The 27,380-nt window shown below is 46.4% G+C and overlaps 1 protein-coding gene across 3 annotated transcripts in view; it reads left to right on the top strand.

The window, feature by feature from the left end:
* The window catches only part of LOC139236054 (dedicator of cytokinesis protein 2-like), a 1,544,097-nt gene that overhangs the window by 1,360,450 nt on the left and 156,267 nt on the right, over positions 1-27,380 (top strand). For all 3 annotated transcript variants that reach the window (XM_070866795.1, XM_070866794.1, XM_070866796.1), the window contains one exon: positions 24,620-24,710. In XM_070866795.1, the coding sequence (XP_070722896.1) occupies positions 24,620-24,710 (91 nt within the window). The remainder of the gene's footprint in view (positions 1-24,619; positions 24,711-27,380) is intronic.

Raw genomic sequence — 27,380 nt, 5'->3', positions numbered from 1 at the left:
GGAAGGAGCCTATAACCACCCCACCCACCCGTCCCTCCAACCACCCTCTGCCCCCCTGTGACAGAGACTGTAGGTCTCGCATCAGTCATCTGAGAACTCGTATTAGTGTGGAAGAAAGTCATCCTCGACTCCGAGGGGACTGCCTCAGAAAAAGAAGAGTTTGTCTATTAGATTTTCCTCAATATGTGAGTTGTTTTTTGGCCCACACAATGCTGCTTTGAAGTGTTGACTAGTTCATCAGCCCAGGAGGAGCCAGTGTTTACAATCGAAACATGTCATCGATTGTCAGAAATGCTTCCATTGTCCCACAGGAGGGCCATTGTGATTATCTGAGGAGAGGCTCTATTCCATTCACAAAACGGAGGGTGTAGCCAGGCAGACTATTGCAACCCTCCTCAACCCTTGAAGCCAATGCAATGACATAGAAAGAAAGACTTGCATTTATATAGCGCCTATCACGACCTCAGGACGTCTCAGAGCGCTTTACAGTCAATTAAGTTATTTTTGAAGTGCAGTCACTGTTGTAATGTAGGAAACGCGGCAGCCAATTTGCGCACAGCAAGCTCCCACAAACAGCAATGTGATAATGTCCAGATAATCTACATTTTAGTGATGTTGATTGAGGGGGAAATATTGGCCAGAACACCCGGGGATAACTCCCCTGCTCTTCTTCGAAATAGTGGCTGTGGGACAATTAACGTTCACCTGAGATAGAAGGCTGGGCCTCGGTTTAAAGTCTCATCTAAAAGACGGCACCTCTGACAGTACAGTACACCCTCAGCACTGCACTGGCGTGTCAGCCTAGTCTTTGGGGTGGGACTTGAACCGATGACCTTTTGACTCATTTAAAAGTCTGCTGAATAAAGGGGGCTGTGTTTGATTGGCTGGAGCCTCTGTGACAGGCAGCTTAGGTGGGTAGAGACAACAGCTCACAGTCTAACATGCAGCAGTTCAGAAAGAAGTAGCTTCAGTCAAAACCTGTGTGTGAATTTTGGCAGGCAGCGGTCAAGTACTTTGTAGCCTAGTCAGCCAGGCCTCAAAGGTTAAATTTAGTTTAAGTGTTACTTTTTCTTTGACCTGTGGTTCAAGATAAAGTGACTTACATCTTTCTACATTTACATAGAAACATAGAAAATAGGTGCAGGAGTAGGCCATTCGGCCCTTCGAGCCTGCAAAGCCATTCAATATGATCATGGCTGATCATGCAACTTCAGTACCTCATTCCTGCTTTCTCTCCATACCCCTTGATCCCTTTAGCTGGAAGGGCCACATCTAACTCCCTTTTGAATATATCTAACGAACTGGCATCAACAACTTTCTGTGGTAGAGAATTCCACAGGTTCACCAATCTCTGAGTGAAGAAGTTTCTCCTCATCTCGGTCCTAAATGGCTTACCCTTCATCCTTAGACTGTGACCCCTGGATCTGGACTTCCCGAACATCGGGAACATTCTTCCTGCATCTAACCTGTCCAATCCCGTCAGAATGTTACATGTTTCTATGAGATCCCCTCTCATTCTTCTAAATTCCAGTGAATATAAGCCCAGTCGATCCAGTCTTTCTTCATATGTCAGTCCTGCCATCCCTGGAATCATTCCCTCAATAGCAAGAATGTCCTTCCTCAGATAAGGAGACCAAAACTGCACACAATACTCAAGGTGTGGTCTCACCAAGACCCTGTACAACTGCAGTAAGACCTCCCTGCTCCTAAACTCAAATCCTCTCGCTATGAAGGCCAACATCATTTGCATTCTTCACTGCCTGCTGTACCTGCATGCCAACTTTCAATGACTGATGTACCATGACACCCAGGTCTCGTTGCACCTCTCCTTTTCCTAATCTGTCACCATTCAGATAATATTCTGCTTCCCTGTTTTTGCCACCAAAGTGGATAACCTCACATTTATCTACATTATACTGCATCTGCCATGCATTTGCCCACTACCTAACCTGTCCAAGTCACCCTGGAGCCTTTTAGTGTCCTCCTCACAGCTCACACCACCACCCAGCTTAGTGTCATCTGCAAACTTGGAGATATTACACTCAATTCCCTATCAAAATCATTAATGTACATTGTAAATAGCTGGGGTCCCAGCACTGAACCCTGCGGTATGCCACTAGTCACTGCCTGCCATTCTGAAAAGGACCCATTTATTCCTATTCTTTGCTTCCTGTCTGCCACCCAGTTCTCTATCCACGTCAATACAACACCATGTGCTTTGATTTTGCACACTAATCTCTTGTGTGGGACCTTGTCAAATGCCTTTTGAAAGTCCAAATACACCACATCCACTGGTTCTCCCTTGTCCACTCTACTAGTTACATCCTCAAAAAATTCTAGATTTGTCAAGCATAATTTCCCTTTCATATATCCATGCTGACTTGGACCGATCCTGTCACTGCTTTCCAAATGCGTTGCTGTTACGTCTTTAATAATTGATTCCAACATTTTCCCCACTACCAACGTCAGGCTAACCCGTTTGTAATTCCCTGTTTTCTCTTTCTCTTTTTTTAAAAAGTGGGGTTACATTAGCTACCCTCCAGTCCATAGGAACTGATCTAGAGTCTTTAGAATGTTGGAAAATGACCACCAATGCATCCACTATTTCTAGGGCCAGTTCCTTAAGTCTGGGATGCAGACTTTCAGACCCTGGGGATTTATCGGCCTTCAATCCCATCAATTTCCCGAACACAATTTCCCACCCAATAAGGATTTTCTTCAGTTCCTCCTTCTCGCTAGACCCTCGGTCCCCTAGTATTTCCGGAAGGTTATTTGTGTTTTCCTTAGTGAAGACAGAACCAAAGTATTTGTTCAGTTGGTCTGCCATTCCTTTGTTCCCCATTATAAGTTCACCTGATTCTGAATGCAAGGGACCTACATTTGTCTTCACTAATCGTTTTCTTTTCACATATCTATAGAAGCTTTTGCAGTCAGTTTTTATGTTCCCTGCAAATTTCCTCTCATACTCTGTGTTCCCCCTCCTAATTAAACCCTTTGTCCTCCTCTGCTGAATTCTCAATTTCTCCCAGTCCCCAGGTTTGCTGCTTTTTCTGGCCAATTTATATGCCTCTTCCTTGGATTTAACACTATCCCTAATTTCTCTTGTTAGCCACGGTTGAGCCACCTTCCCCGTTTTATTTTAACGCCAGACAGGGATGTACAATTGTTGAAGTTCTTTAAATGTCTGCCATTGCCTATCCACTGTCAACCCTTTAAGTATCATTCGCCAGTCTATCCTAGCCAATTCATGTTTCATACCATCGAAGTTACCTTTCTTTAAGTTCAGGAACCTAGTCTCTGAATTAACTGTGTCATTATCCATCTTAATGAAGAATTCTACCATATTATGGTTACTCTTCCCCAAGGGGCCTTGCACAACAAGATTGCCAATTAATCCTCTCTCATTGCACAGGATCCAGTCTAGGATGGCCTGCTCTCTAGTTGGTTCCTCGACATATTGGTCTAGAAAACCATCCCTTATACACTCCAGGAAATCCTCCTCCACCGTATTGCTACCAGTTTGGTTAGCCCAATCTATATGTAGATTAAAGTCACCCCTGATAACTGCTGTACCTTTATTGCACGCATCCCTAATTTCCTGTTTGATGCCATCCCCAACCTCACTGCCACTGTTTGGTGGTCTGTACACAACTCCCACTAGCGATTTCTCCCGCAGCTCCACCCATACAGATTCCACATCATCCAAGCTAATGTCCTTCCTTACTATTGCGTTAATCTCCTCTTTAACTAGCAATGCTAACCCACCTCCTTTTTCTTTCTGTCTATCCTTCCTAAATATTGAATACCCCTGGATGTTGAGTTCCCAGCCTTGGTCACCCTGGAGCAATGTCTCCGTAATCCCAGTTACATCATATCCGTTAACAGCTATCTGCGCAGTTAATTCATCCACCTTATTACGACTGCTCCTCGCATTGAGACATAGAGCTTTCAGGCTTGTTTTTTCAACACTCTTTGTCCTTTTATAATTATATTTACAACACCAACAACTTGTATTTATATAGCGCCTTTAATGTAGTGAAACGTCCCAAGGCGCTTCACAGGAGCATTATGCGATAAACATTTGACACCGAGCCGCATAAGTAAAAAGTATCATCTTGAAGGAGGAAAGAGAGGTAGAGAGGCGGAGAGGTTTAGGCAGGGAGTTCCAGAGTTGGGGCCTCGGCAACAGAAGGCACGGCCACCAATGGTTAAGCGATTATAATCAGGGATGCTCAAGAGGGCAGAATTAGAGGAGTGCAGACATCTCGGGGAGTCGTGGGGCTGGAGGTGATTACAGAGAAAGGGAGGGGTGAGGCCTTGGAGGGATTATAATAACATGAAAATAAGGATGAGAACTTTGAAATCGAGGCATTGCTTAACCAGAAGCCCATGTAGGTCACCAAGCATAGGGGTGATGGGTGAGTGGGACTTGGTGTAGCCGAGTTTTGGATCACTTCACTTTTACGTAGGGTAGAATGTGGGAGACCAGCCAGGAGTGCGTTGGAGTAGTCAAGACTGGAGGTAACAAAGGTGTGGATGAGGTCTTCAGCAGTGGATGAGCTGAGGCCATGAGGGCTTTGAAAATAAGGATGTGAATTTTGAAATCGAGGCATTGCTTAACCATTGCTTAACAAAGTCAGGGATTATAGGTAAACGTATATTCTCAATGTGAAACTGTGTCATGTCCATCCAAGTGAAGTACTTGTTCAAAGGCTATGCATCATCTTGATAGAGCGTTTATTTAAATTGGTTCATGGCATGTGAGTGTCGCTGGCATGGGCAACATTTATTGCCCTTCTCTAATTATCCTCAAGAAAGTGGTGGCGAGCTGCCTTATGCAACTGAGTGGCTTGTTAGGCCATTTCAGAAGGAAGTTAAGAGTCAAATACATTGCTGTGGGTCTGGAGTCACATATAGGCCAGACCAGGTAAGGACAGAAGATTTCCTTCCTTTACAGGCACTGGGGAACCAGTTTTTACGATAATAGCTTTCTATTCAAGATTTATTTAATTAACTGAAGTTAAATTCTGTAGTGGGATTCAATCCCATTTCCCTGGATCATTAATCCAGGCCTCGGGATTACTAGTCCTGTAACAGATCCACTATGCTACCGTGCCCCCTATTTAAATTTCTCCATACACAACAGAGCAGATGATATACTCCATGACAATACCCAGGTTATGCTGTTGTTTATAGTGCAGGTACACTCCGGATGATAATGGCATAAGGTCCAACTATGAGAGTGACCAAATACATTAAACCTGTGGGAGGCCTTGCTTTGCCGCCACAACCTCTCTGCCTGCTGCAATAAACAAACCAGGAGTTTCCACTTGCCTGGGTGGGTGCAGCTCCAACAACACTCAAGATGCTCCACGCCATCCAGGACAAAGCAGTCCGTTTGTTTGGCACCCCACCCACCACCTTCAACATTCACTCCCTGCACCATCGGCGCACCGTGTCTGCCGTGTGTACCATCCATAAGATGCACCGCAGCAACTGGCCAGGGCTTCTTCGACAGCACCTCCCAAACCCGCGACCTCTACCACCTAGAAGGACAAGAGTAGCAAGCAGCATGGGGAGCACCAACACCTCCAAGATCCCCTCCAAGTGAAACACCATCCTTCTTGCAAATATAGAATCAAAGTATCATAGAATAGTACACCGGAGAAGCAGGCCATTCGGCCCTTCAAGTCTACACTGGCTCTTTCAAAGAGCAATCCAATTAATCCCACTCTCCTGCTCTTTCTCCATATCCTTGAAAATTTTTCTACAAGTATTTATCGAATTCCCTTTTGAAGGCTACTATTGAATATCCTCCACCACCCTATTCCAAATCCGAACCACTCGTTGCGTGAAAAAGATTTTCCTCGTGTCGCCTCTGGTTCTTTTGCCAATCATCTTAAATCTGTGTCTGGTTATCAGCCCTTCAGCCATTGGAAACTGTTTCTGTTTATTTACTCTATCTGAATCCTTCATGATTTTAAACACTTCTATTAAATCTCCTCTTAGCCTTCCCTACTTCAAAGAGAACAACCCCAGCTTCTCCAACCCTTGTCCTCTCCAAAGTCTCCACGTCCTTCCTAAAATGTGGTGCCCAGAATTCGAAAAATACTCCAGTGGAGTCGAACTAGTTTTATATAGGTTTAGCATAACTTCCTGGCTTTTGTACTCCATGCCTCTATTTATAAAGCCCAGGATACCGTATGATTTATTAACTGCTTTGTTAACCTGTCCTGCCTCCTGCAAAGATTTGTGCACAATAAAGCCCCAGGTCTCACTGTTCTTCAACCCTTTAAAATTGTACCATTTGGTATGTATGATCTCTCCGCATTCTTCCTATCGAAAGGTATCACCTCACACTTCTCTGCATTGAATTTCATCTGCCTTGTTTCCACCCATTCCACCAGCCTGTCTATGTCTCTTGTAGTCTATTACAGGGGTGCGATAGCACAGTGGTTATGTAACTAGACTAGTAATTTACAGGCCTGGACTAATGATCCGGAGACATGCATTCAAATCCCACCACAGCAGCTGTGGAATTAAATTCAGTTAGTTAAATAAATCTAGATTAAAAAGCTAGTATCAGTAACGGTGACCATGAAACTATCAGATTGTCATAAAACCCCATCAGGTTCACTAATGCCCTAATCTGCCATTCTTACCCAGTCTAGCTGATATGTGATTGTGGTTGACTCTTAACTGCCCTCTGGCATTGGCCCAGTAAGCCACTCAGTTATACCAAACCGCTACGACAAAGTACCTTCACCATATGGACTCAAGAAGGTGACTCACTACCACTTTCTCAAGAGCAATTAGGGATGGGTAATAAATGCTGGTCTTGCCAGTGACGCCCACATCCCATGAACAAATAAGTAAAAAAACTACCTTGCTCACTGCTTAGTACACTTCTAAGTACTGGCTATACGTAATTCCTTCATTATCACTGAAACGCGCGACTTAGTAGCACCATCGCCACACGGACTGCAGCAGTTCAAGAACAATGCCCACCACCACCTTCTCAACATCAAACAAGAAATTAGTGACGCATGCAATAAAGGTACAACAGTTATCATGGGTGACTTTAATCTATATAATGATTGGGCGAACCAAACTGGTAGCAATGTGGTGGAGGAGGATTTCTTGGAGCGTATTAGGAATGGCTTTCTAGACGAATATGTCGAAGAATCAACTAGGGAACCGGTCATCCTAGACTGGGTGAAGTGTAATGAGAAAGGACTAATTAGCAATCTTGATGTGTGAGGCCCCTTGGGGAAGAGTGACCATAACATGGTAGAATTCTTTATTAAGATGGAGAGAACATAAGAATTAGGAACAGGAGTAGGCCAACTAGCCCCTTGAGCCTGCTCCGCCATTCAATAAGATCATGGCTGAGAGTGACGCAGTTAATTCAGAAACTAGGGTCCTGAACTTAAGGAAAGGTAACTTTGATGGTTTGAGGTGTGAATTGGCTAGAATAGACTGGCAAATGATACTTAAAGGGTTGACAGTGGATAGGCAATGGCAAACATTTAAAGATCACATGGATGAACTTCAGAAATTGCACATCCCTGTCTGGAGTAAAAATAAAACGGGGAAGGTGGCTCAACCGTGGCTAACAAAGGAAATTAAGGATAGTGTTAAATCCAAGGAAGAGGCATATAAATTGGCCAGAAAAAGCAGCAAACCTGAGGACTGGGAGAAATTTAGAATTCAGCAGAGGAGGACAAAGGGTTTAATTAAGAGGGGGAAAATGAAGTATGAGAAGAAGCTTGCCGGGAACATAAAAACTGACTGCAAAATGTTCTATAGATATGTGAAGAGAAAAAGATTAGTGAAGACAAACGTATGTCCCTTGCAGAGAGGCGAAAGTGGATAAATGTGAAGTTATCCACTTTGGGAGCAAAAACGCGAAGACAGAATATTATCTGAATGGCGGCAGATTAGGAAAAGAGGAGGTGCAACGAGATCTGGGTATCATGGTTCATCAGTTTTTGAAAATTGGCTTACAGGAACAGCAGGCGGTGAAGAAGGCAAATGGTATGTTGGCCTTCATAGCTAGGGGATTTGAGTACAGGAGCAGGGAGGTCTTACTGCAATTGTACAGGACCTTGGTTATGCCTCACCTGGAATATTGTGTTCAGTTTTGGTCTCCTAATCTGAGGAAGGACGTTCTTGCTATTGAGGGAGTGCAGCAAAGGTTCACCAGACTGATTCCCGGGATGGCAGGACTGACAAATGAGGAGAAACTGGATCAACTGGGCCTTTATACATTGGAGTTTAGAAGGATGAGAGGGAATTTCATAGAAACATATAAGATTCTGACGGGACTTGACAGGTTAGATGCGGGTAGAATGTTCCCGATGCTGGGGAAGTCCAGAACCAGGGGACACAGTATTAGGGTAAGGACTGAGATGAAGGGAAACTTCTTCACTCAGAGAGTTGTTAACCTGTGGAATTCCCTGCCGCAGAGAGTTGTTGATGCCAGTTCATTGGATATATTCAAGAAGAAGATAGATATGGCCCTTACGGCTACGGGGATCAAGGGGTATGGAGAGAAAGCAGGAAAGGGGTACTGAGGGAATGATCAGCCATGATCCTATTGAATGGTGGTGCAGGCTCGAAGGGCCGAATGGCCTACTCCTGCACCTATTTTCTATGTTTCTATGTTTCTATAAGAAGCAGGAGTAGGCATCTGGCCCCTCGAGCCTGCTCTGCCATTCAATAAGATCATGGCTGATCTGATCTTGGCCTCAACTCCACTTCCCTGCCCTCTCCCCGTAACTCTTGACTCTCTTCTCCTTAAAAAATCCATCTATCTCCACCTTAAATATATTCAATGACCCAGTCTCCACAGCTCTCTGGGGTAGAGAATTCCACAGATTCACAACCCCTGGAGAGAAGAATTCTTCCTCATCTCCGTTTTAAATGGAGACTCCTTATTCTGAAACTAGTTCTAGATTCCCCCACGAGGGGAAACATCCTCTCTGCATCTGCCCTGTCATGCCCCCTCTGAATCTTATACGACAATGGGCAACAATAAAAGCATGGCCAACGACGCCCGGGAATGAATTTTAAAAAGCAAACTGTGACAACGGCGGAGATGGAGGCCATTCGGCCTATCGTGTACGCACCAGCTAACTGCCAGAGCAATGCAAACCTAACCACATTGCTTTGTTCTCTCTCCATCGCTCTGTGCCTTCTTCAGCTTCAAATGTGTTTTTTTTTCTCATTTTTTCCTTAAAAGAGGCAATGGACCTTGTCTGTCACCTGGTAGTTCAGGTAGTCTCACGTCCCTCACTGCAGGATTGGGGTCAGGCATTCAGCTAGACGGATTTGTTGGATCTCGAGGACCCTGGAGACTCTTGGCATTTATCCCTCATGCTAAGTATTTTGTCATTTTGCAAACAGTGGAGAGTATTGGCAAGCTGTGCTGGCAGAGGATAATGAGGCAATGGCTTGCGCTTACAGCACCAGATGGTCTCTGAAAATTTACAATTATGATTTTTTTTTAGATCTACATAGAGACTCTCACATTCCAGTGCCTTATGCATGAGACGCTCTGGGGATTTACGTGTGTTACATATCATTGATATAATATTCTTTCCTCCTAATCCCAGGGGAAGGAAAACCACTGCTTTAAACGAAGCGTGTTTTTTTGTATTAAATGGGTTGTGGAGATGCAGTGTCGTTCATCCATTGGCAGGCTCACGTTTTGTCCTTGCGCGTTATTAGGGTACGCACACGTGACCCGCTCAAAGACTTAACACGGTCCTTCATCTACTGTTTTAGTTGAGCCCTTTATCCATGTATATTTAACATCGCCATTAAAATAACAAGCAAGCTCATTTCATTGAAACCTGCTAAGGCCTCGATTGGAACGTGGGACGGGGGAGATTTGGATGGGGGAGGGATGTGGGGCAGGGCTGGACCGGGACAGGGGTGGAGCGGATGCAAGGGATGGTTGGAGTCAGAGAGGGGCAGGGGCAGATTGGGGTTGAGGAGTGGCGGGCGAGCGGTGGGTGTCGGAGAGAAGCGGGAAGGGGAGGGAGTGAGGGAGGGGCGGGGTGGACGCAGGGAGGTGTGGGGGCGGGCGAGAAACTCGCAGGATGAGGCCCGCTGAGATTTTAACTCCCGACATAGAGACATTTCCGAGCATCAATCATAGAATAATACAGCACAGAAGGAGCCCATTTGGCCCATTGAGCCTGCACCAGCTGTTTTGAAGAGCAATCCAGTTCGTCCAAGGCCCCGCTCTTTCCCCATATCCCTGCAATTTCTTCTCCTTCAAATATTTATCTAATTCTCTTTTGACGGTTATTATTAAATCAGTATCCATTCCAAAGTCTAACCACTCGCGTAAATAGAGCTTTTCATCATGCAAAGAGGTTATTGAACAAAAATTTGGGCTCATGGGATTGGGAGTAATATACTAGCATGGATTGAGGATTGGTTAACGGACAGAAAACAGAGTAGGAATAAACGGGTCATTTTCAGGTTGGTAGGCTGTAACTAGCGGGGTACCGCAAGGATCGGTGCTTGGGTCCCAGCTATTCACAATTTATATCAATGATTTGGATGAGGGGACCAAATATAATATATCCAAGTTTGCTTATGATCCAAGTTGTGAGGAGGATACAAAGAGGCTTCAAAGGGATAAAGACAGGCTAAGTGAGTGGGCAAGAACATGGCAAATGGAATATAATGTGGAGAAATGTGAAGTTATCCACTTTGGTAGGAAAAATAGGAAAGCAGAGTATTTTTTAAATGGTGAGAGACTGGGAAATGTTGGTGTTCAGAGGGACCTGGGTGTCCTTGTACACAAATCACTGAAAGTTAACATGCAGGTACAGCAAGCAATTAAGAAAGCAAATGGTATGTTGGTCTTTATTACAAGAGGATTTGAGTATAAGAGTAAAGACGTCTTACTCTTTCTGGTGAGACCACACCTGGAGTATTGCGTATAGTTTGAGTCTCCTTACCTAAGGAAGGATATACTTGCCATTGGGGGAGTTCAACGAAGGTTCACCAGACTGATTCCTGGGATGGGGGGGATTGTCCTATCAGGAGAGATTGAGTAGACTAGGCCGGCTATTTTGCTAGGCTACAGGTGCGTGGAACTCTCCATCCAAATGGACGGCAAGGCCATTTATGTACGGCTGGACCAGATGGACCTGCGTCCAGTTTTGCTCGCTTCACACGGCAGGGAAGTGTTCCTCCAGAAGGTTGTACAGACTAGGCTTATAGTGCCTCGAGTATGGAGGATTACTAGAATGATACCAAATAGAGAGTACGACGAAGCAGAAAAAGAGTGCATCTGACAGATGTCAGGTCGAGAATACATCGGAGAATCAGGCTAAATATAGAAAGTTCAGAGGAGAAATGAAAAAGAAAGTAAGAAGGTCAAAGAGAGTTTATGAGAATAGAATGGCAGCTAACATAAAAAATAATCCAAAAGTCTTCTATAGGCATCTAAATAGTAAAAGGGCAGGAAGCGGATGGGTGGGGAAGATTAGGGACTGAACAATTAATTGTGTTTTTTACGATGTATGTATATCAATAAGTTCATAAGACGTCATGGGGTGAAATCCATCTCATAATGGAAAGCAGAAGAGGGCCTGTTGTTTAATCTGCTAGCAAAATCACCATACTTGCGAATCACAAATTTCAACTTGTGCATTCCCACAATTTATTTAATGAATTGATTTTTTTCAGAGAAAAACAAACATTTTGCATTTTTGCTACAGGAATTTCACCTCCATAATGTATGCCGTAATTCAGTTTGTTTTCAGGCTGAGATTTGTCAAAATGCCAGACAATTTTGCATTAATTTAAACTTGATCAGCCATGATCTTATTGAATGGTGGATCAGGCTCAAAGGGCCGAATGGCCTGCTCCTGCACCTATTTTCTATGTTTCTATGTTAAAAGGAGAGCTATGCATGGAGGCAGAGGGAATGGCTGAGGTACTAAATGAGTACTTTGCATTTGTCTTCACCAAGGAGGAAGATGCTGCCATGGACATAATGAAGGGGGAGATAGAGATATTGAATGGGTTAAGAATTGATAAAGATGAGGTACTAGAAAGGCTGGCAGTACTTAAAGTAGATAAGTCATGACTGGGGGGCAGTGCTATGTGGCGGGGTCAGGTTGGTGGAGGACCTTTGTCTTCCGGATGTTTAGCGTAAGGCCCATGCTTTTGTATTTCTCGGTGAGGGAGTTGACGATGGCTTGGAGTTCGTCCTCTGTATGTGCACAGATGCAAGCATCGTCTGCATGCTGTCGTTCGATGACAGAGGATGGGACGACCTTGGATCTAGCCTGGAGGTGACGACGGTTGAACAGGTTCCCACTGGTTCTAAAGCTTAGTTCCACTCCAGCGAGGAGCTTGTTAATAGTGAGATAGAGCATTGCAGCGAGGAAGATTGAGAAGAGCGTCGGTGTGATGACGCAGCCCTGCTTGACCCCAGTCCGGACATGGATGGGTCTGTGGTGGATCCATTGGCCAGGATCACGGCTTGCATGTCATCGTGGAGTAGGCGGAGGATGGTGACAAACCTTTGGGGGCAGCCGAAACAGAGGAGGACGCTCCATAATCCCTCACGGTTGATAGTGTCAAAGGCCTTTGTGAGGTCAAAGAAGGCCTTGTACAAGGGTTGGTGCTGTTCCCTGCATTTCCCTTGTAGTTGTCAAAATCCACGGCTCAGCCTTGGACAATGTGAGCCATTTTCCATACCTCGGGAGTCTGCTATCAGCAAGGGCCGACATCGATGATGAGGTCCAACACAGCCTCCAGTGTGCCAGTGCAGCCTTCGGTCACCTGAGGAACAGACTGTTAAAAACCAGGACCTCAAATCTGTCACCAAGCTTATGGTCTACAGGGCAGTAGTAATTCCTGCCGTCCTGTATGGCTCAGAGATGTGGACTATATACAGCAGACACCTCAAAGTGCTAGAGAAGTAGCACCAGCTCTGAAAATCCACTGGGAAGATAGATGCACCAGCGTCAGTGTTCTCTCCCAAGCCAACATACCCATCATCGAAGCACTGACCACACTCGACCAGCTCCGTTAGGTGGGCCATATCGCCTGCATGCCCGACAGGAGATTCCCTAAGCAAGCGCTCTACTCGGAACCCCCAAACGGCAAGCAAGCCCTAGTTGGGCAGAAGAAACACTTCAATGACACCCTCAAAGCCTCCTTGTTAAAGTGTAACATCCCCACCGGCACCGAGGAATATCTGGCCCAAGACCACCCAAAGTGGAGGAAGAGCATCTGGGAGGGCGCTGAGCGCCTCGAGTCTCGTCGCCGAGAGCATGCAGAAATCAAGCGCAGGCAGCGGAAGGAGCGTGCGGCAAACCAGGCTCCCCACCCACCCTTTCCTTCAACCACTGTCTGTCCCACCTGTGACAAAGACTGTAATTCTCGTATTGGACTGTTCAGTCGCCTAAGAACTCACTTTTAGAGTGAAAGCAAGTCTTCCTCGATTTCGAGGGACTGCCTGTGATGATGATGATGAAATAAGTCACTAGGACCATCCTAAGACGCTGAGAGAAGTGAAGGAAGAAATCGCAGAGTTACTGGCCATAATCTTCCAATCATGCTTAGAAACGGGGGTGGTGCTCGAGGACTGGAGAATTGCAAATGTTACACATTTGTTCAAAAAAGGGTGAAATGATAAACCCAGCAACTATAGATCATTCAGTTTAACCTCATTAATGGGAAAGCTTTTGGAAACAATATTCAGAGACAAAATTAACAGTCACTTGGACAAGTGTGGATTAATTAAGGAAAGCCCTCAGAGAGCGTGCAGAAAAGATTTACAAGAATAGTTCCAGGGATGAGGCTCTTCAGTTACGTGAATAGACTGGAGAAGCTGGGGTTGTTCTCCTTAGAGCAGAAAAGATTGAGAGAAGATTTGATAGAGGTGTTCAAAATCATGAGGGGTCTAGACAGAGTAGAGAGAGAGAATTTGTTCGATTGGCAGAAGGATCGAGAACCAGAGGACACAGATTTAAGGTGATTGGTAAAATAATTTATTTTTTTATGCAGCGAGTGGTTAGGATCTGGAATGCACTGCCTGAAAGAAAAAAAGTTGCAGGTCTATGGGAAAGGGCAGGGGTGTGTGGGACTAGCTGAGGTGCTCTTGCAGAGAGCCGGCATGGGCTCGACAGGCCAAATGGCCTTCTTCCATGCTGTAACCATTCTATGATTCAAACTGAGAGGTTATACCTATTAGGAAAGGTTGAACAGGCTACGTCTCCTGTCTCTAGAAAAGAGAAGACTGAGGGGTGACAGAGATCTTTAAAATTATGAAAGGGTTTGATAGGTTGGATGTAGAGAAGACGTTTCCACTTCAGAGTGAGAGCAGAACTAGGGATCATAGTCACTAAAAATACAATAGGCAAATCAGGAGATCATTTAGGCAGAGTGGTGAGAATGTGGAACTTGCTACCACAAGAAGTCATTGAGGCAAATTGCACAGATACATTCAAAGGGAAGCTAGAATGGGGAGAAAAGAATAGAAGGATATGCTGATAGGATGAGATGAAGTGGGGTGGGAGGAGACTCGTGTGGAGCATAAACACCGGCATGGACAGGTTGGGCTCAATGGCGTGTTTCTGTGTCGTAAATACTTTGTAATTCTTTGTTTAAGGGGTGATCTAATTGAGGTGCTTTAACATGATAAAATGATATGATAGGGTAGATAGAGAGAAACTATTTCCTCTGGTGGGGGAGTCCATAACAAGGGGGCATAACTATAAAATTAGAGCTAGGCCGTTCAGGGATGATGTCAGGAACCATTTCTTCACACAAAGGATAGTGGGAATCTGGAACTCTCGCCCCCAAAAAGCTACGGTTGGAGGTCAATCAAAAATGTAAAAACTGAGATTGATAGATTTTTGTTAGGCAAGGGTATTAAGGGATACGGAACCACAGCAGGAAAATGGAACAAAGATACCAATATCATTAAAAACCAATGATCAAACCATTGCTGTTTGTGAGAGCTTGCGGTGCACAACTTGGCTGCCTCCTTTCCTACACTATAACAGTGACTACATCTCAAAAAGTACTTAATTGGCTGTAAAGCGCTTTGAGATGTCCGGTGGTCGTGAAAGGCGCAATATAAATGCAAGTCTCTCTTTCTACTCTTCTCGTACGCCTCCGACCGGAAATTCAGGGCCATTATTTTTAGTGATGTTGGTTGAGGAATAAATATTGGTCAGAACACTGGGGAGACCTGCCCTGCTCTTCTTCAAAATAGTTCCATGGGATCTTTTACGCCCCCCCCCCTTGAGAGATCCTCGGTTTAACATCGCATCTGAAAGACGACACTTCCGACAATGCAGCGCTCCCTCAGAACTGCACTGGGAGTCTCAGCCTGGATGATGTGCATAATCTTCCGAGTGGGGCTTCAACAAGATGCTATCTTTCCTCGAAAGATTTTCTGCATTTACTGGAAGTGGCCTTTAGCAAGGCGATGGGCCCAGCACAGAATGAGTGAACCCTCCGTTTTGTAATATTGATTATCAGCCATCCTTGTTGCTTAGAAACAGATGGCCGAGAGCATGTTCTCAACCTTTTATTCCGCATTTATATTACAGAACTGTGGGCACTGCACTACTCATTTCATTTCTGCGTCGGCTGTATGCATTGAGGCAAACAGCTGTACAGTTTCTTTTGGGGGGGGTTACAGGTCAGGGCTTTACTTCCTCATCGGGAAGGGTGAAATGTCCTTCCCCTGTTCGTATGTCCTATGAACCTATGTTCCCAACAGGCTCAAAGGGTGACATGTCCTTCTCCCGTTCCTGTGTTTCTGTGAGGAAAACTCATCTTTGAAAGGGAAAGAAAATCTTACAGACCCTAGGGCGTAGAACTTGACTTTGTGTGACAGGGTAAAGCGGGTGATAGTGCACGTCGGCACCCTCTTTTGTCCATCTCTCCTAGCTCGCTATCGCCCGTTTTGCACAGTCCGCACAAAGTCGAGATCTAGCCTCATGTGTGAGGGTAGATAAGCCTCTCGCTGACAAGCGTCTAACCCTGAAAGCTCAGTTTGTTGAGCCCACAGTTTGTTGAACTGGCAGGGAAGCGGAGTTGAGTCCAAGATCAGATCAGCGATGATCTTATTGAATGGCGGAGCAGGCTCGAGGGGCCGAATGGCCTACTCCTGCTCCTATTTCTTATGTTCTTATGAACCCAGTGGGACCTCGAAACATGCAGAGAGGCAGCTCAGATTATGTTTGTGTTGAGTGAGGGCATGATCTAACTTGGCACTCAAGCCTCCCCACCCATCTTCCCCCATGCTGAAATAGCTTGCCAACACCCACCTTCTAGACTCAAAGGTGAAGAGTGACCACTTCTGATGAGGTACCAGCGACCGAAGAATTGTCCCTCAACAACGGCCAATAAAGAGAAAAAAGAAAGGCTTACATTTACATATCGCCTATCACGACCTCGGAATGTCCCGAAGCTTTACTGCCGATGAAGCTTTAGAAGTGTAGTCACTGTTGTAATGTAAGAAGCGGGGCAGCCAATTTGCGCACATCAAGCTCCCACAAACAGCAGTGAGAGGATGACCAGATAACCTGCGTTTTATTTTGTTATGTTGGTTGAGGGATAAATATTGGCCAGGACACCGGGGAGAACTCCCTGCTCTTCTTCAAAATACTGCCATGGAATCTTTTACATCCACCTGAGAGGGCAGACGGGTCCTCGATTTAACGTCTCATCCGAAAATACTGCTGTGCAATGTTCCCTGTAAGCTGCACTGCCGCATCGCGCTCCAGGGATCCCTCGCAACCGGTTTTTCAATGCAAAAACCACGCATGTGCGCTACTTTCAACGGCCTGCGTGGCCTCTTAAATGGGGCAACCGGCGCTAAAAATAATTACAGGGAACATTGGTGCCATGGGATCTTTTACATCCACCTGAGAGGGCAGATGGGTCTTAGGTTTAACATCGCATTTGAAAGACTGCACCTCCAACAGTGCAGCGCTCCCTCAGTACTGCACAGAAGTGTCAGCCTACATTATGCATTTAAATCGCAGTTGTCATGTATTTAACTGTAATTGTAACCCATGTATAAACTGACCTAAGTTGTACACCGTGAGAACATTGACCACTAGGTGGTGAGCTTGTGGGAGACACTCCTAACCTGGACTTTCAGGTATAAAAGGGGAAGCTCCACCCACCTTCATCACTTCAGTGCTGGCTAATAAAGGTTACTGGTCACAGAGTGACCTTCTCTTAAGTATGGGCCTCGTGTGCATTTATACTGTAGCAAGGACATATTATTGGCGCCGAGAAACTAGGATTTAAACCACGCGAGCATGGCCACTAGCAGCACAGAAGAGAGGTACTGTGTTGGTGATGATTGGGACGATTTTAGTGAGAGACTACAGCAAAGTTTCGTCACTAAGGAATGGTTGGGACAGGATTCGGTCGACAAACGCAGGGCTCATCTCCTGACGGTTTGTGGATCCAGGATGTACTCCCTGATGAAGGACCTTCTCATGCCAGAGAAGCCGGCGGACAAGACGTTCGAAGAGCTCAGTAAGTTGATCGGGGAACACTTTAAACCGGCGAGCAGCATGCACATGGCGAGACACCGGTTTTACATGCACCGGTGACGAGAAGGGCAAAGCGTTCCAGACCTCTGGCGACTGGCGAGCCTAAGTAAGTTCCCAGATGCATGCAGAGCGGAGATGCTGCGGGACTTTTTTATTGAGGGCATCGGGCACGCTGGGGTTTTCAGGAAACTGATTGAGACCAAAGACTTGACCTTGGAAGTGGCGGCTCTGATAGCCCAGACATTTATCTCAGGGGAGGAAGAGACCAGAATGATGTATGACAAAAATCTTGGCTCAAATGCGGCAAACGACCAGGGAGTCAACATTGTTAACACGGCACACAGTTCTCTAGGCAGACAAGGGCAATCAGACATGCCCCAGCATGTAGTCAAACCCAAAGGGGGATTTCAACAGAGACAATGGCTAGCTGAACGGCGATTCATGCCATCGTAATGGACAATGTGGCCAGTAATGGGGCCATCAACACATGTTAATGGTGCACTTAAGGACAGTTACAGAGACAGTCAGAGACGATCGACTGGTAATGGACCTTTTGTTTAACAACGGCTCATGTTGGAGGTGTGGAGGCAAACCCATAGCCAGAGCTTGCAGGTATCAGCAATATACCTGCAGAAACTGCAATGTCAGCGGTCACTTGGCACGTATGTGCAGGAAGCCTGCAGCCAGGTTGATGTACGAGGAGGACGGGGACGATGTAAGCCCTACGAGGCCAAATGGACACTGGGGGAAATCGCTGGAAGTTGAAGTTTAGCGTGTTCATGTGGAGCACATATACAGTTCACACACCAGGACGCCACCGATAATGATGAAAGAGTTCCTCAATGGCATCCCAGTATCAATGGAGCTAGACACAGGGGCCAGCCAGTCCCTGATGAGTATCAAACAGTTCGACATGTTGTGGGCGTCCAAGGCCAGGAGGCCAAATTATTGCCAATTGAGGCAAAGCTACGGACATATACAAAGGAGATCATTCCGGTGCTAGGCAGCGCCACAGTAGTCATGACCCACAAAGATTCGGAAAACAGGTTGCCACTCTGGATTGTCCCAGGGGACGGTCCCGCACTGCTGGGGAGGAGTTGGCTGGCTGTCATGAACTGAAAATGGGGTGATGTCAATGCAATTTCCTCTGTGGAGCGAATATCATGCTCACAGGTCCTGGACAAATTTGACTCACTATTTCAACCCGGCATTGGCACTTCATGAGGACCAAGGTAGTGATTCACATAAATCCGGACGCCAGGCCAGTACACCACAAGGCCAGAGCGGTGCCGTACGTGATACGGGAAAAGATAGAAGACGAATTGGACCACCTACTGAGGGAAGGCATCATCTCGCCAGTCGAATTCAGTGACTGGGCGAGCCCGATTGTGCCAATTCTCAAGACGGATGGGTCGGTCAGGATATGTGGTGATTACAAGGTCAGCATCAATCGGGTATCACTCCAAGACCAGTACCCGCTACCGAGAGCGGAGGACCTCTTTGCGACACTATCCAGTGGCAAACCTTTTTCAAAATTGAGCCTGACCTCAGCTTACATGACCCAGGAGCTAGCGAGTAAGTCGAAGAAGCTGACCACCATCACGACACATAAGGGGTTGTTTGAGTACAACAGATGTCCGTTTGGGATTTGTTCGGCCGCCGCGATCTTCCAACGAAATATGGAAAGCCTCCTCAAGTCGATTCCAAGGACAGTGGTTTTTCAAGACGACATTCTCATCACGGGTTGTGATACAGAAGAACACCTCCACAACCTGGAGGAGGTGCTACGCAGACTGGACCAGGTAGGTCTGCGACTGAAAAAGGCGAAGTGCGTCTCCCTAGCTCAGAGGTAGAATTCCTGGGGATGAGGGTAGCAGCAGACGGGATCAGACCTGCTGGTTCAAAAACGGAAGCAATCCAGAGAGCACCCAGACCCCGTAACACGACGGAGCTGCGTTTGTTCCTGGGGCTCCTGAACTATTTTGGTTACTTTCTTCCCAAATTGAGCACGCTGTTAGAGCCGCTACACGTGCTCCTACACAAAGGTCGCAAATGGATCTGGGGGGACAGCCAGGAAAGGGCTTTTGATAGAGCACGCAATTTGTTATGCTCAAACAATCTGTTAACGCTATATGACCCATGTAAGAAACTCGTTTTAACGTGCGATGCGTCGTCCTATGGTGTCGGGTGTGTGTTGCAGCATGTGAATGCCAAGGGTCAGTTACAGCCGGTAGCTTCTGTCTCCAGAAGTCTGTCTCAGGCAGAACGGGGCTACGGGATGGTAGCAAAGGAAGCGCTTGCATGTGTATATGCTGTAAAAATAAATGCACCAGTACCTGTTTGGCAGGAAATTTGTGCTTGAGACAGATCACAAACCCCTAATGTCCCTTTTGGCCGACAACAAGGTCATAAACGCAAATGCATTGGCCCGCATACAGAGGTGGGCACTCACGTCTATGACTATACAATTCGGCACAGACCGGACACTGAAAACTGTGCCGATGCACTCGGCAGGCTCCCACTAGCCACCACCGAGGGTGCAACTGAGCATGCTGCTGTGATGGTCATGGCTGTTGAAGCTTTCGAAAGCGAAGGCTCACCGGTGACAGCCCGTCAGATCAAAGTCTGGACAAATAGAGACCCGCTATTGTCTTCAGTCAAGAAATGTGTCCTGAATGGGGACCGGGCAGCCACGTACGGGGCATGCCCTGAGGAATTCAAACCATTTCACAGGCGCATGGATGAACTCTCGATTCAGGCCGATTGCCTACTATGGGGAAACCAAATAGTCATGCCCCAGTTGGGCAGAGAGATGTTCATCAGAGAACTCCACAATGAGCACCCGGGCATTGTCATGATGAAGGCAATTGCTAGGTCACACATTTGGTGGCCAGGGATAGATGCAGACCTGGAACTTTGTATTCGCAGGTGCAACACGTGTGCCCAGCTGGGCCATGCCCACAGGGAAGCCCCCCTTAGCCCCTGGTCCTGGCCCGCCAAGCCATGGTCACGCATCCATGTGGACTACGCAGGTCCTTTCATGGGAAAAATGTGTTTGGTTGTAGTAGACGCTTAATCCAAATGGATCAAGTGTGACATTCTCAATTCAAGCACATCCTCTGCCACGGTAGAAAGTCTACGGGCAATGTTCGCCGCCCATGGTCTACCGGCTGTATTGGTCAGCGACAATGGCCCGTGCTTTACAAGCATTGTTGGACTTCATGGCAGGAAATGGTATCAACCATGTCAGAACGGCACCGTCCAAGCCGGCCTCAAACAGCCAGGTGGAACGAGCAATGCAGATAATCAAACAGGGGATGCTCAGAATCCAAGGGGATTCCCTACAAAACCACTTATCACGCCTCCTGTTGGCCAATAGATCCCGACCACACTCGCTCACAGGGGTCCCACCCGCAGAGCTGCTAATGAAAAGGATGCTCAAAACCAGGTTATCCCTTATACAACCCACCATGAAAGAAATTATTGAGAGCAGGCGCCGGTCACAATGTGACTACCACAACGAGAATGCGAGGGCGCGATGTATTGATGTCAATGTCCATGTCTTTGTCCTCAACTACGCTACAGGGCCTAAATGTGATTGCCAAAGAGCGGAATAGGATTCTGGTTAAACTTACCAATGGACAAATCTGCCGCAAACACGTGGATCAAACAAAAAGGAGGTTCAGCAACCCCATAGAAGAAGCAGAGGAAGAACATGATGTAGCGTTCACTCCTCCAAAGGTGACCGAACACCAGAACCAAGTGGAGGAGAGCCCAGTCACTGTGGGCAGTCCGGACAGGCCTGAGGCACCGCAAACAGCAGACACTCAGGCCAGCGCCAAACAACCGGAGCCCCAACTCAGGCGCTCTACAAGGGAGCATAAACCACCAGAGAGACTTAACCTGTGATCCCAATAAGACTTTGGGGAGGAGGTGATGTCATGTATTTAACTGTCATTGTAACCCATGTATAAACTGACCAAAGTTATACACCGTGAGAACATTGACCACTAGGTGGTGAACTTGTGGGAGAAACTCCTAACCTGGACTTTCAGGTATAAAAGGGGAAACTCCATCCACCTTCATCACTTCAATGCTGGCTAATAAAGGTTACTGGTCACAGAGTGACCTTCTCTCAAGTATGGGCCTCGTTTGAGCAGGTTCGAGGGGCTAGATGGCCTACTCCTGTTCCTAATTCTTATGTGTGCATTTATACTGTATAGTAAGGACATATTAGCAGGAGTGGGGCTTGAACCTTCTGACTTAGAGGCGAGAGCAATACCACAGTGCCAAAGCTGACACATCTAGCAATGATGGGGGACATTTAACTGTCCCCTCTCCTGAAATAAGGTTAAAAGATAGGTTTACTGGGTCTGGCAGCCTTTTTCTGCAGTGTCAGCCGTTGCTCAATGGGGAGCACTCTCGCCTCAGAGTCAGAATGTTGTGGGTTGAAGTCCCATTCCAGAGACTTAAGCAGACGAGGCCGACACTCCAGTGCCGTGCGGAGGGAGTGCTGCACTGTAGGAGGTGCTATCTTTCGAATGGACGTTAAACCGAGGCCCCTGTCTGCTCTCTCGGGTGGGTGTAAAAGATCCCATGGCATTATTTTGAAGAAGAGCAGGGGAGTTATCCCTGGTGTCCTGGCTAATATTTATCCCTCAATCAACATAACAAATGCAGGTTATCTAGTCATTATCGCATTGCTGTTTGTGGGAGCTTGCTGTGCTTAAGTTTATGGCCAACTGTCCCACATTACAACAGTGACTACACTCCAAAAGTCCTTCATTGGCTGTAAAGCGCTTTGAGACGTCCGGTGCTCGTGAAAGATGCTAAAGAAAGTCAAGTCTTGCTTTAAAATTGTGTAATGTTCTTACCGCTTATCCTCTCTGAGAGTGAAGGAGGAGCAGAGAGAGAGGGAGCGATCCCTCAGAAGCAGTGAACTGCCTTTAGTCTGCTGAACATGATGCCGATCTCCTGAAGCCCTGCTCTTCATCAAACTGAACATCGCTACGGTTTTAATTTCATTAGTAACAGCCGTCGTGTTAAACATCTGCTAACACAAAATTGACTGATTACTGATGTTGACTGTCAGAACAAACAATTAATGGGGGAAGGTCACTCCTTGATTTTGTTTGCTGACTGCAGCAGGTCACGAACAGAAACTTATGCATTGTCAGTGAATTAAAATTCATATTGTGCCATCTAAAAGATTTTATGATGTTAATGAGGACCCACGGGCATTTACCAAGGACATCCTACAATTACTGTCACTCGTGTGTTTGATTATATTACCGAATTGATGCTTGCGGTGACACTACTATAATATTAATGATAAACAGGAGATTCTGTCATTACAGTACATCGGGGTTTGTTGTGTTATTTTTCTCTGTCTTCTCCTGAATACACTCAACCCGTAATAGGACACAGGTCCACGGGCACTGTTAACTCCGGCACCTCACAGCCGCGGCTAGTCCTCATCGGTGCGGTTAGATAGTGAATATTCACAGGTAGGAAAAGTGACATTTGTTGAGGTATGTAAGAGAAGTTGAACCAAGAGCAATATTTGTAAATACACCTCGGCAGCAGAGCATGATAAAACTGAGATGAGGAGGAATTTCTTCTCTCAGAGGGTTGTAAATCTGTGGAATTCTCTGCCCCAGAGAGCTGTGGAGGCTGGGTCATTGAATATATTTAAGGCGGAGATAGACAGATTTTTGAGCGATAAGGGAGTAAAGGGTTATGGGGAGCGGGCAGGGAAGTGGAACTGAGTCCATAATCGGATCAGCCATGATCTTATTGAATGGCGGAGCAGGCTTGAGGGGCCAATTGGCCTACTCCTGCTCCTATTTCTTATGTTCTTAGGTACTTATTGATAAGAACATAAGAATTAGGAGTAGGCTATTCGGCTTCTCAAGCCTGCTGCACTATTCAATGGCTGATCCTCTATCTCAACTCCACTTTCCTGCACTGTCTCCATCCCTTGATTCCTTTAATATTCAAAAATCTATCGATCTCTGTCTTGAATTATACTCAATGACTGAGCCTCCACAGTCCCCTGGGGTAGAGAATTCCAAAGATTCACCATCCTCTTGAGTGAAGAAATTTCTCCTCATCTCAGTCCTAAATAGCCGACCCCTTATCCTGATACTTTGCAAGCTGAAAGCTGTGAAGGGCAGGTTTAGGACAGTTGTCACAAAATGTTCTTCTGCAGGGGAGCTGTTGGAACTGACCAATTCTCCAGGCTAGGCACCTCACCTCACAACATGATGACTCATATATGGATTTAAGGGACAACTAGAAGTACTTCTGAAGAGAGAAGGGATGTGGGTACTGGAGAGCGTGCAAAAAAATAAAGATTTACAAGGATGATAGAATTGCGAGGTTATACCTATCAAGAAAGGTTTAACAGACTGAGTCTCTTTTCTGTTGCGAAGCGAAGACTGTGGGGTGACCTAATAGAAGTCTTTAAACTTATGAAAGGTTTTGACGCAGCAGACACGGAGAGAATGTTTCCAGTTGTGAGGAACCGCAAAACTAGGGGCCATCAATATAAGATAGTCACCAGAAATCAAACAGGGAATTCAAAGAAACTTCTTTATCCAGAGAATGGTGAGAATGTGGAACTCGTTACCACAGGGAGTGGTTGAAGCGAATAGTATAGGCTGATTTAAGGGCAGGCTAGACAAGCATATGAGGGAGAAAGGAATAGAGGGTTATGCTGACAGAGTTAGATAAGCGAGTAGAGCATAAACGCCAGAATGAACTGGTTGAGCAAGTTGGCCCCTGTTCCTATACCGTATATTCTATATATTTCTATGTAATTCTAATACCGTATATTCTATATATTTCTATGTAATTCTAAGGTGAGGAGGCATGAGGTGGGATTAATCTATGAATAAAAGGTCAGGCCTATTAAGCCAAATAGAATTTCTTTGTTCTTAACAAAATACTCCTGACTTTAGGTGGATATGTATTGGACCAAAACATTACATTAAAATCAATTACACTGTGTAGCATCTGACCAGCTTTCTCCTGTCTACCTCCCTCTCTCTCAGGTACTTGTATAAACTCCGAGATTTACACATCTTCTACGAGAATTTCACGGAGGCGGCCTACACACTGCTCCTACATGCCAAGCTACTGAAGGTAACAACCAAAACACCTCGAGACGAAGCATTTGTTTAAATTTATCCATTCATGGGATGTGGGCATCGCTGGCAAGGCCAGCATTTATTGCCCATTCTTAATTGCCCTCGAGAAGGTGGTGGTGAGCCACCATATTGAACTGCTGCAGATTGTGGTGAAGGTACTCCCACAGTGCTGATTTGTTGTAGCAGTTTGGTACAACTGAGTGACTAGGCCATTTGAGAGAACAGTTAAGAGTCAACTACTTAACCACTGGGTCTGGAGTCACATATAGGCCAAATTTCCTTCCTTAAAGGGCATTAGTGCACCAGATGGGTTTTTATGACAATTCAGTAGTTTCATGGTCATCATTACTAATACTAGTTTTTTAATTTCAGATTTATTTAATTAACTGAAGTTAAATTCCGTGGTGGGATTTGAACTTACATCTCCGGATTATTAGGCCAAGCCTCTGGATTGCTAGCCCAGTAACATATCCCATCATCATCATCATAGGCAGTCCCTCGGGATCGAGGAAGACATGCTTCCACTCTTAGCATGAGTTCTTAGGTGGCTGTACAGTCCAATGCGAGAACCACAGTTTCTATCGCCGGTGGGACTGATAGTCGTTGAGGGAAAGGGTGTGTGGGACTGGTTTTCCACACACTCCTTCCGCTGCCTGCGCTTGATTTCTGCATGCTCTCGGCGATGAAAGCGCCCTCCCGGATGCACTTCCTCCACTTAGGGTGGTCTATGGCCAAGGACTCCCAGGTGTCAGTGGGGATGTCGCACTTTATCAGGGAGGCTTTGAGGGTGTCCTTGTAACGTTTCCTCTGCCCACCTTTGGCTCGTTTGCCGTGGACGAGTTCCGAGTAGAGCGCTTGCTTTGGGAGTCTCGTGTCTGGCATGCGACCTTTGTGGCCTGCCCAGCGGAGCTGATCAAGTGTGATCAGTGCTTCAATGCTGGGGATGCTGGCCTGGTCGAGGACGTTAATGTTGGTGCGTCTGTCCTCCCAGGGGATTTGCAGGATCTTGGGGAGACATTGCTGGTGGTATTTCTCCAGCTGCTTGAGGTGTCTACTGTACATGGTCCTCATCTCTGAGCCATACAGGAGGGCGGGTATTACTACGGCCTTGTAGACCATGAACTTGTTGACAATTTTGATGGACTGGTCTTCAAACACTCTTTTCCTCAGGCGGCCGAAGGCTGCACTGGCGCGCTGGAGGCGGTGTTGGATCTCATCATCAAAGCCTGCTCTTGTTGATATTAGGCTCCCGAGATAGGGGAAGTGGTCCATGTTGTCCAGGGCCACGCTGTGGATCTTGATGTTTGGGGGGCAGTGCTGTGTGGTGAGGACAGGCTGGTGTAGGTCCTTTGTCTTACTAATGTTTAGCATAAGGTCCATGATTTCATACGCCTCAGTAAATACGTCGATTATGTCCTAAAGTTCAGCCTCTGTGTGTGCACAGACGCAGGCGTCATCCGCATACAGTAGCTCGACAACAGAGGTTGGAGTGGTCTTGGGCCTGGCCTGGAGACGGCGAAGGTTGAACAGCTTCCCACTGGTTCTGTAGTTTAGCTCCACTCCAGTGGGGAGCTTGTCGACTGTGAGGTGGAGCATGGCAGCGAGGAAGATTGAGAAGAGGGTTGGGGCGATGACGCAGCCCTGCTTGACCCCGGTCCGAACATGAATTGGGTCTGTGATGGATCCGTTGGTAAGGATCAAGGCCTGCATGTCGTCATGGAGCAGGCGGAGTATGGTGACGTACTTTTGGGGGCATCTGAAACATAGAAACATAGGAGTAGGCCATTCGGCCCTTCTAGCCTGCATCGCCATTCAATGAATTCATGGCTGAACATGCAACTTCAGTACCCCATTCCTGCTTTCTCACCATACCCCTTGATCCCCCTAGTAGTAAGGACTTCATCTAACTCCTTTTTGAATATATTTAGTGAATTGGCCTGAACAACTTTCTATGGTAGAGAATTCCACAGGCTCACCAATCTCTGGGTGAAGACGTTTCTCCTCATCTCGGTCCTAAATGGCTTACCCCTTATCCTTAGACTGTGACCCCTGGTTCTGGACTTCCCCAACATTGGGAACATTCTTCCTGCATCTAACCTGTCTAAACCCGTCAGAATTCTAAACGTTTCTATGAGGTCCCCTCTCATTCTTCTGAACTCCAGTGAATACAAGCCCAGTTGATCCAGTCTTTCTTGATAGGTCAGTCCCGCCATCCCGGGAATCAGTCTGGTGAACCTTCGCTGCACTCCCTCAATAGCAAGAATGTCCTTCCTCAAGTTAGGAGACCAAAACTGTACACAATACTCCAGGTGTGGCCTCACCAAGGCCCTGTACAACTGTAGCAACACCTCCCTGTCCCTGTACTCAAATCCCCTCGCTATGAAGGCCAACATGCCATTTGCTTTCTTAACCGCCTGCTGTTCCTGCATGCCAACCTTCAATGACTGATGTACCATGACACCCAGGTCTCGTTGCACCTCCCCTTTTCCTAATCTGTCACCATTCAGATAATAGTCTGTCTCTCTGTTTTTACCACCAAAGTGGATAACCTCACATTTATCCACATTATACTTCATCTGCCATGCATTTGCCCACTCACCTAACCTATCCAAGTCACTCTGCAGCCTCATAGCATCCTCCAACTTAGTGTCATCCGCAAATTTGG

Source organism: Pristiophorus japonicus, chromosome 2 (genome assembly GCF_044704955.1).
Source record: "Pristiophorus japonicus isolate sPriJap1 chromosome 2, sPriJap1.hap1, whole genome shotgun sequence".
NCBI classification, from domain to species: domain Eukaryota; kingdom Metazoa; phylum Chordata; class Chondrichthyes; family Pristiophoridae; genus Pristiophorus; species Pristiophorus japonicus.
Note: the sequence above shows the minus strand (reverse complement) of the source record. Positions and strands in the feature narration are given on the sequence as shown.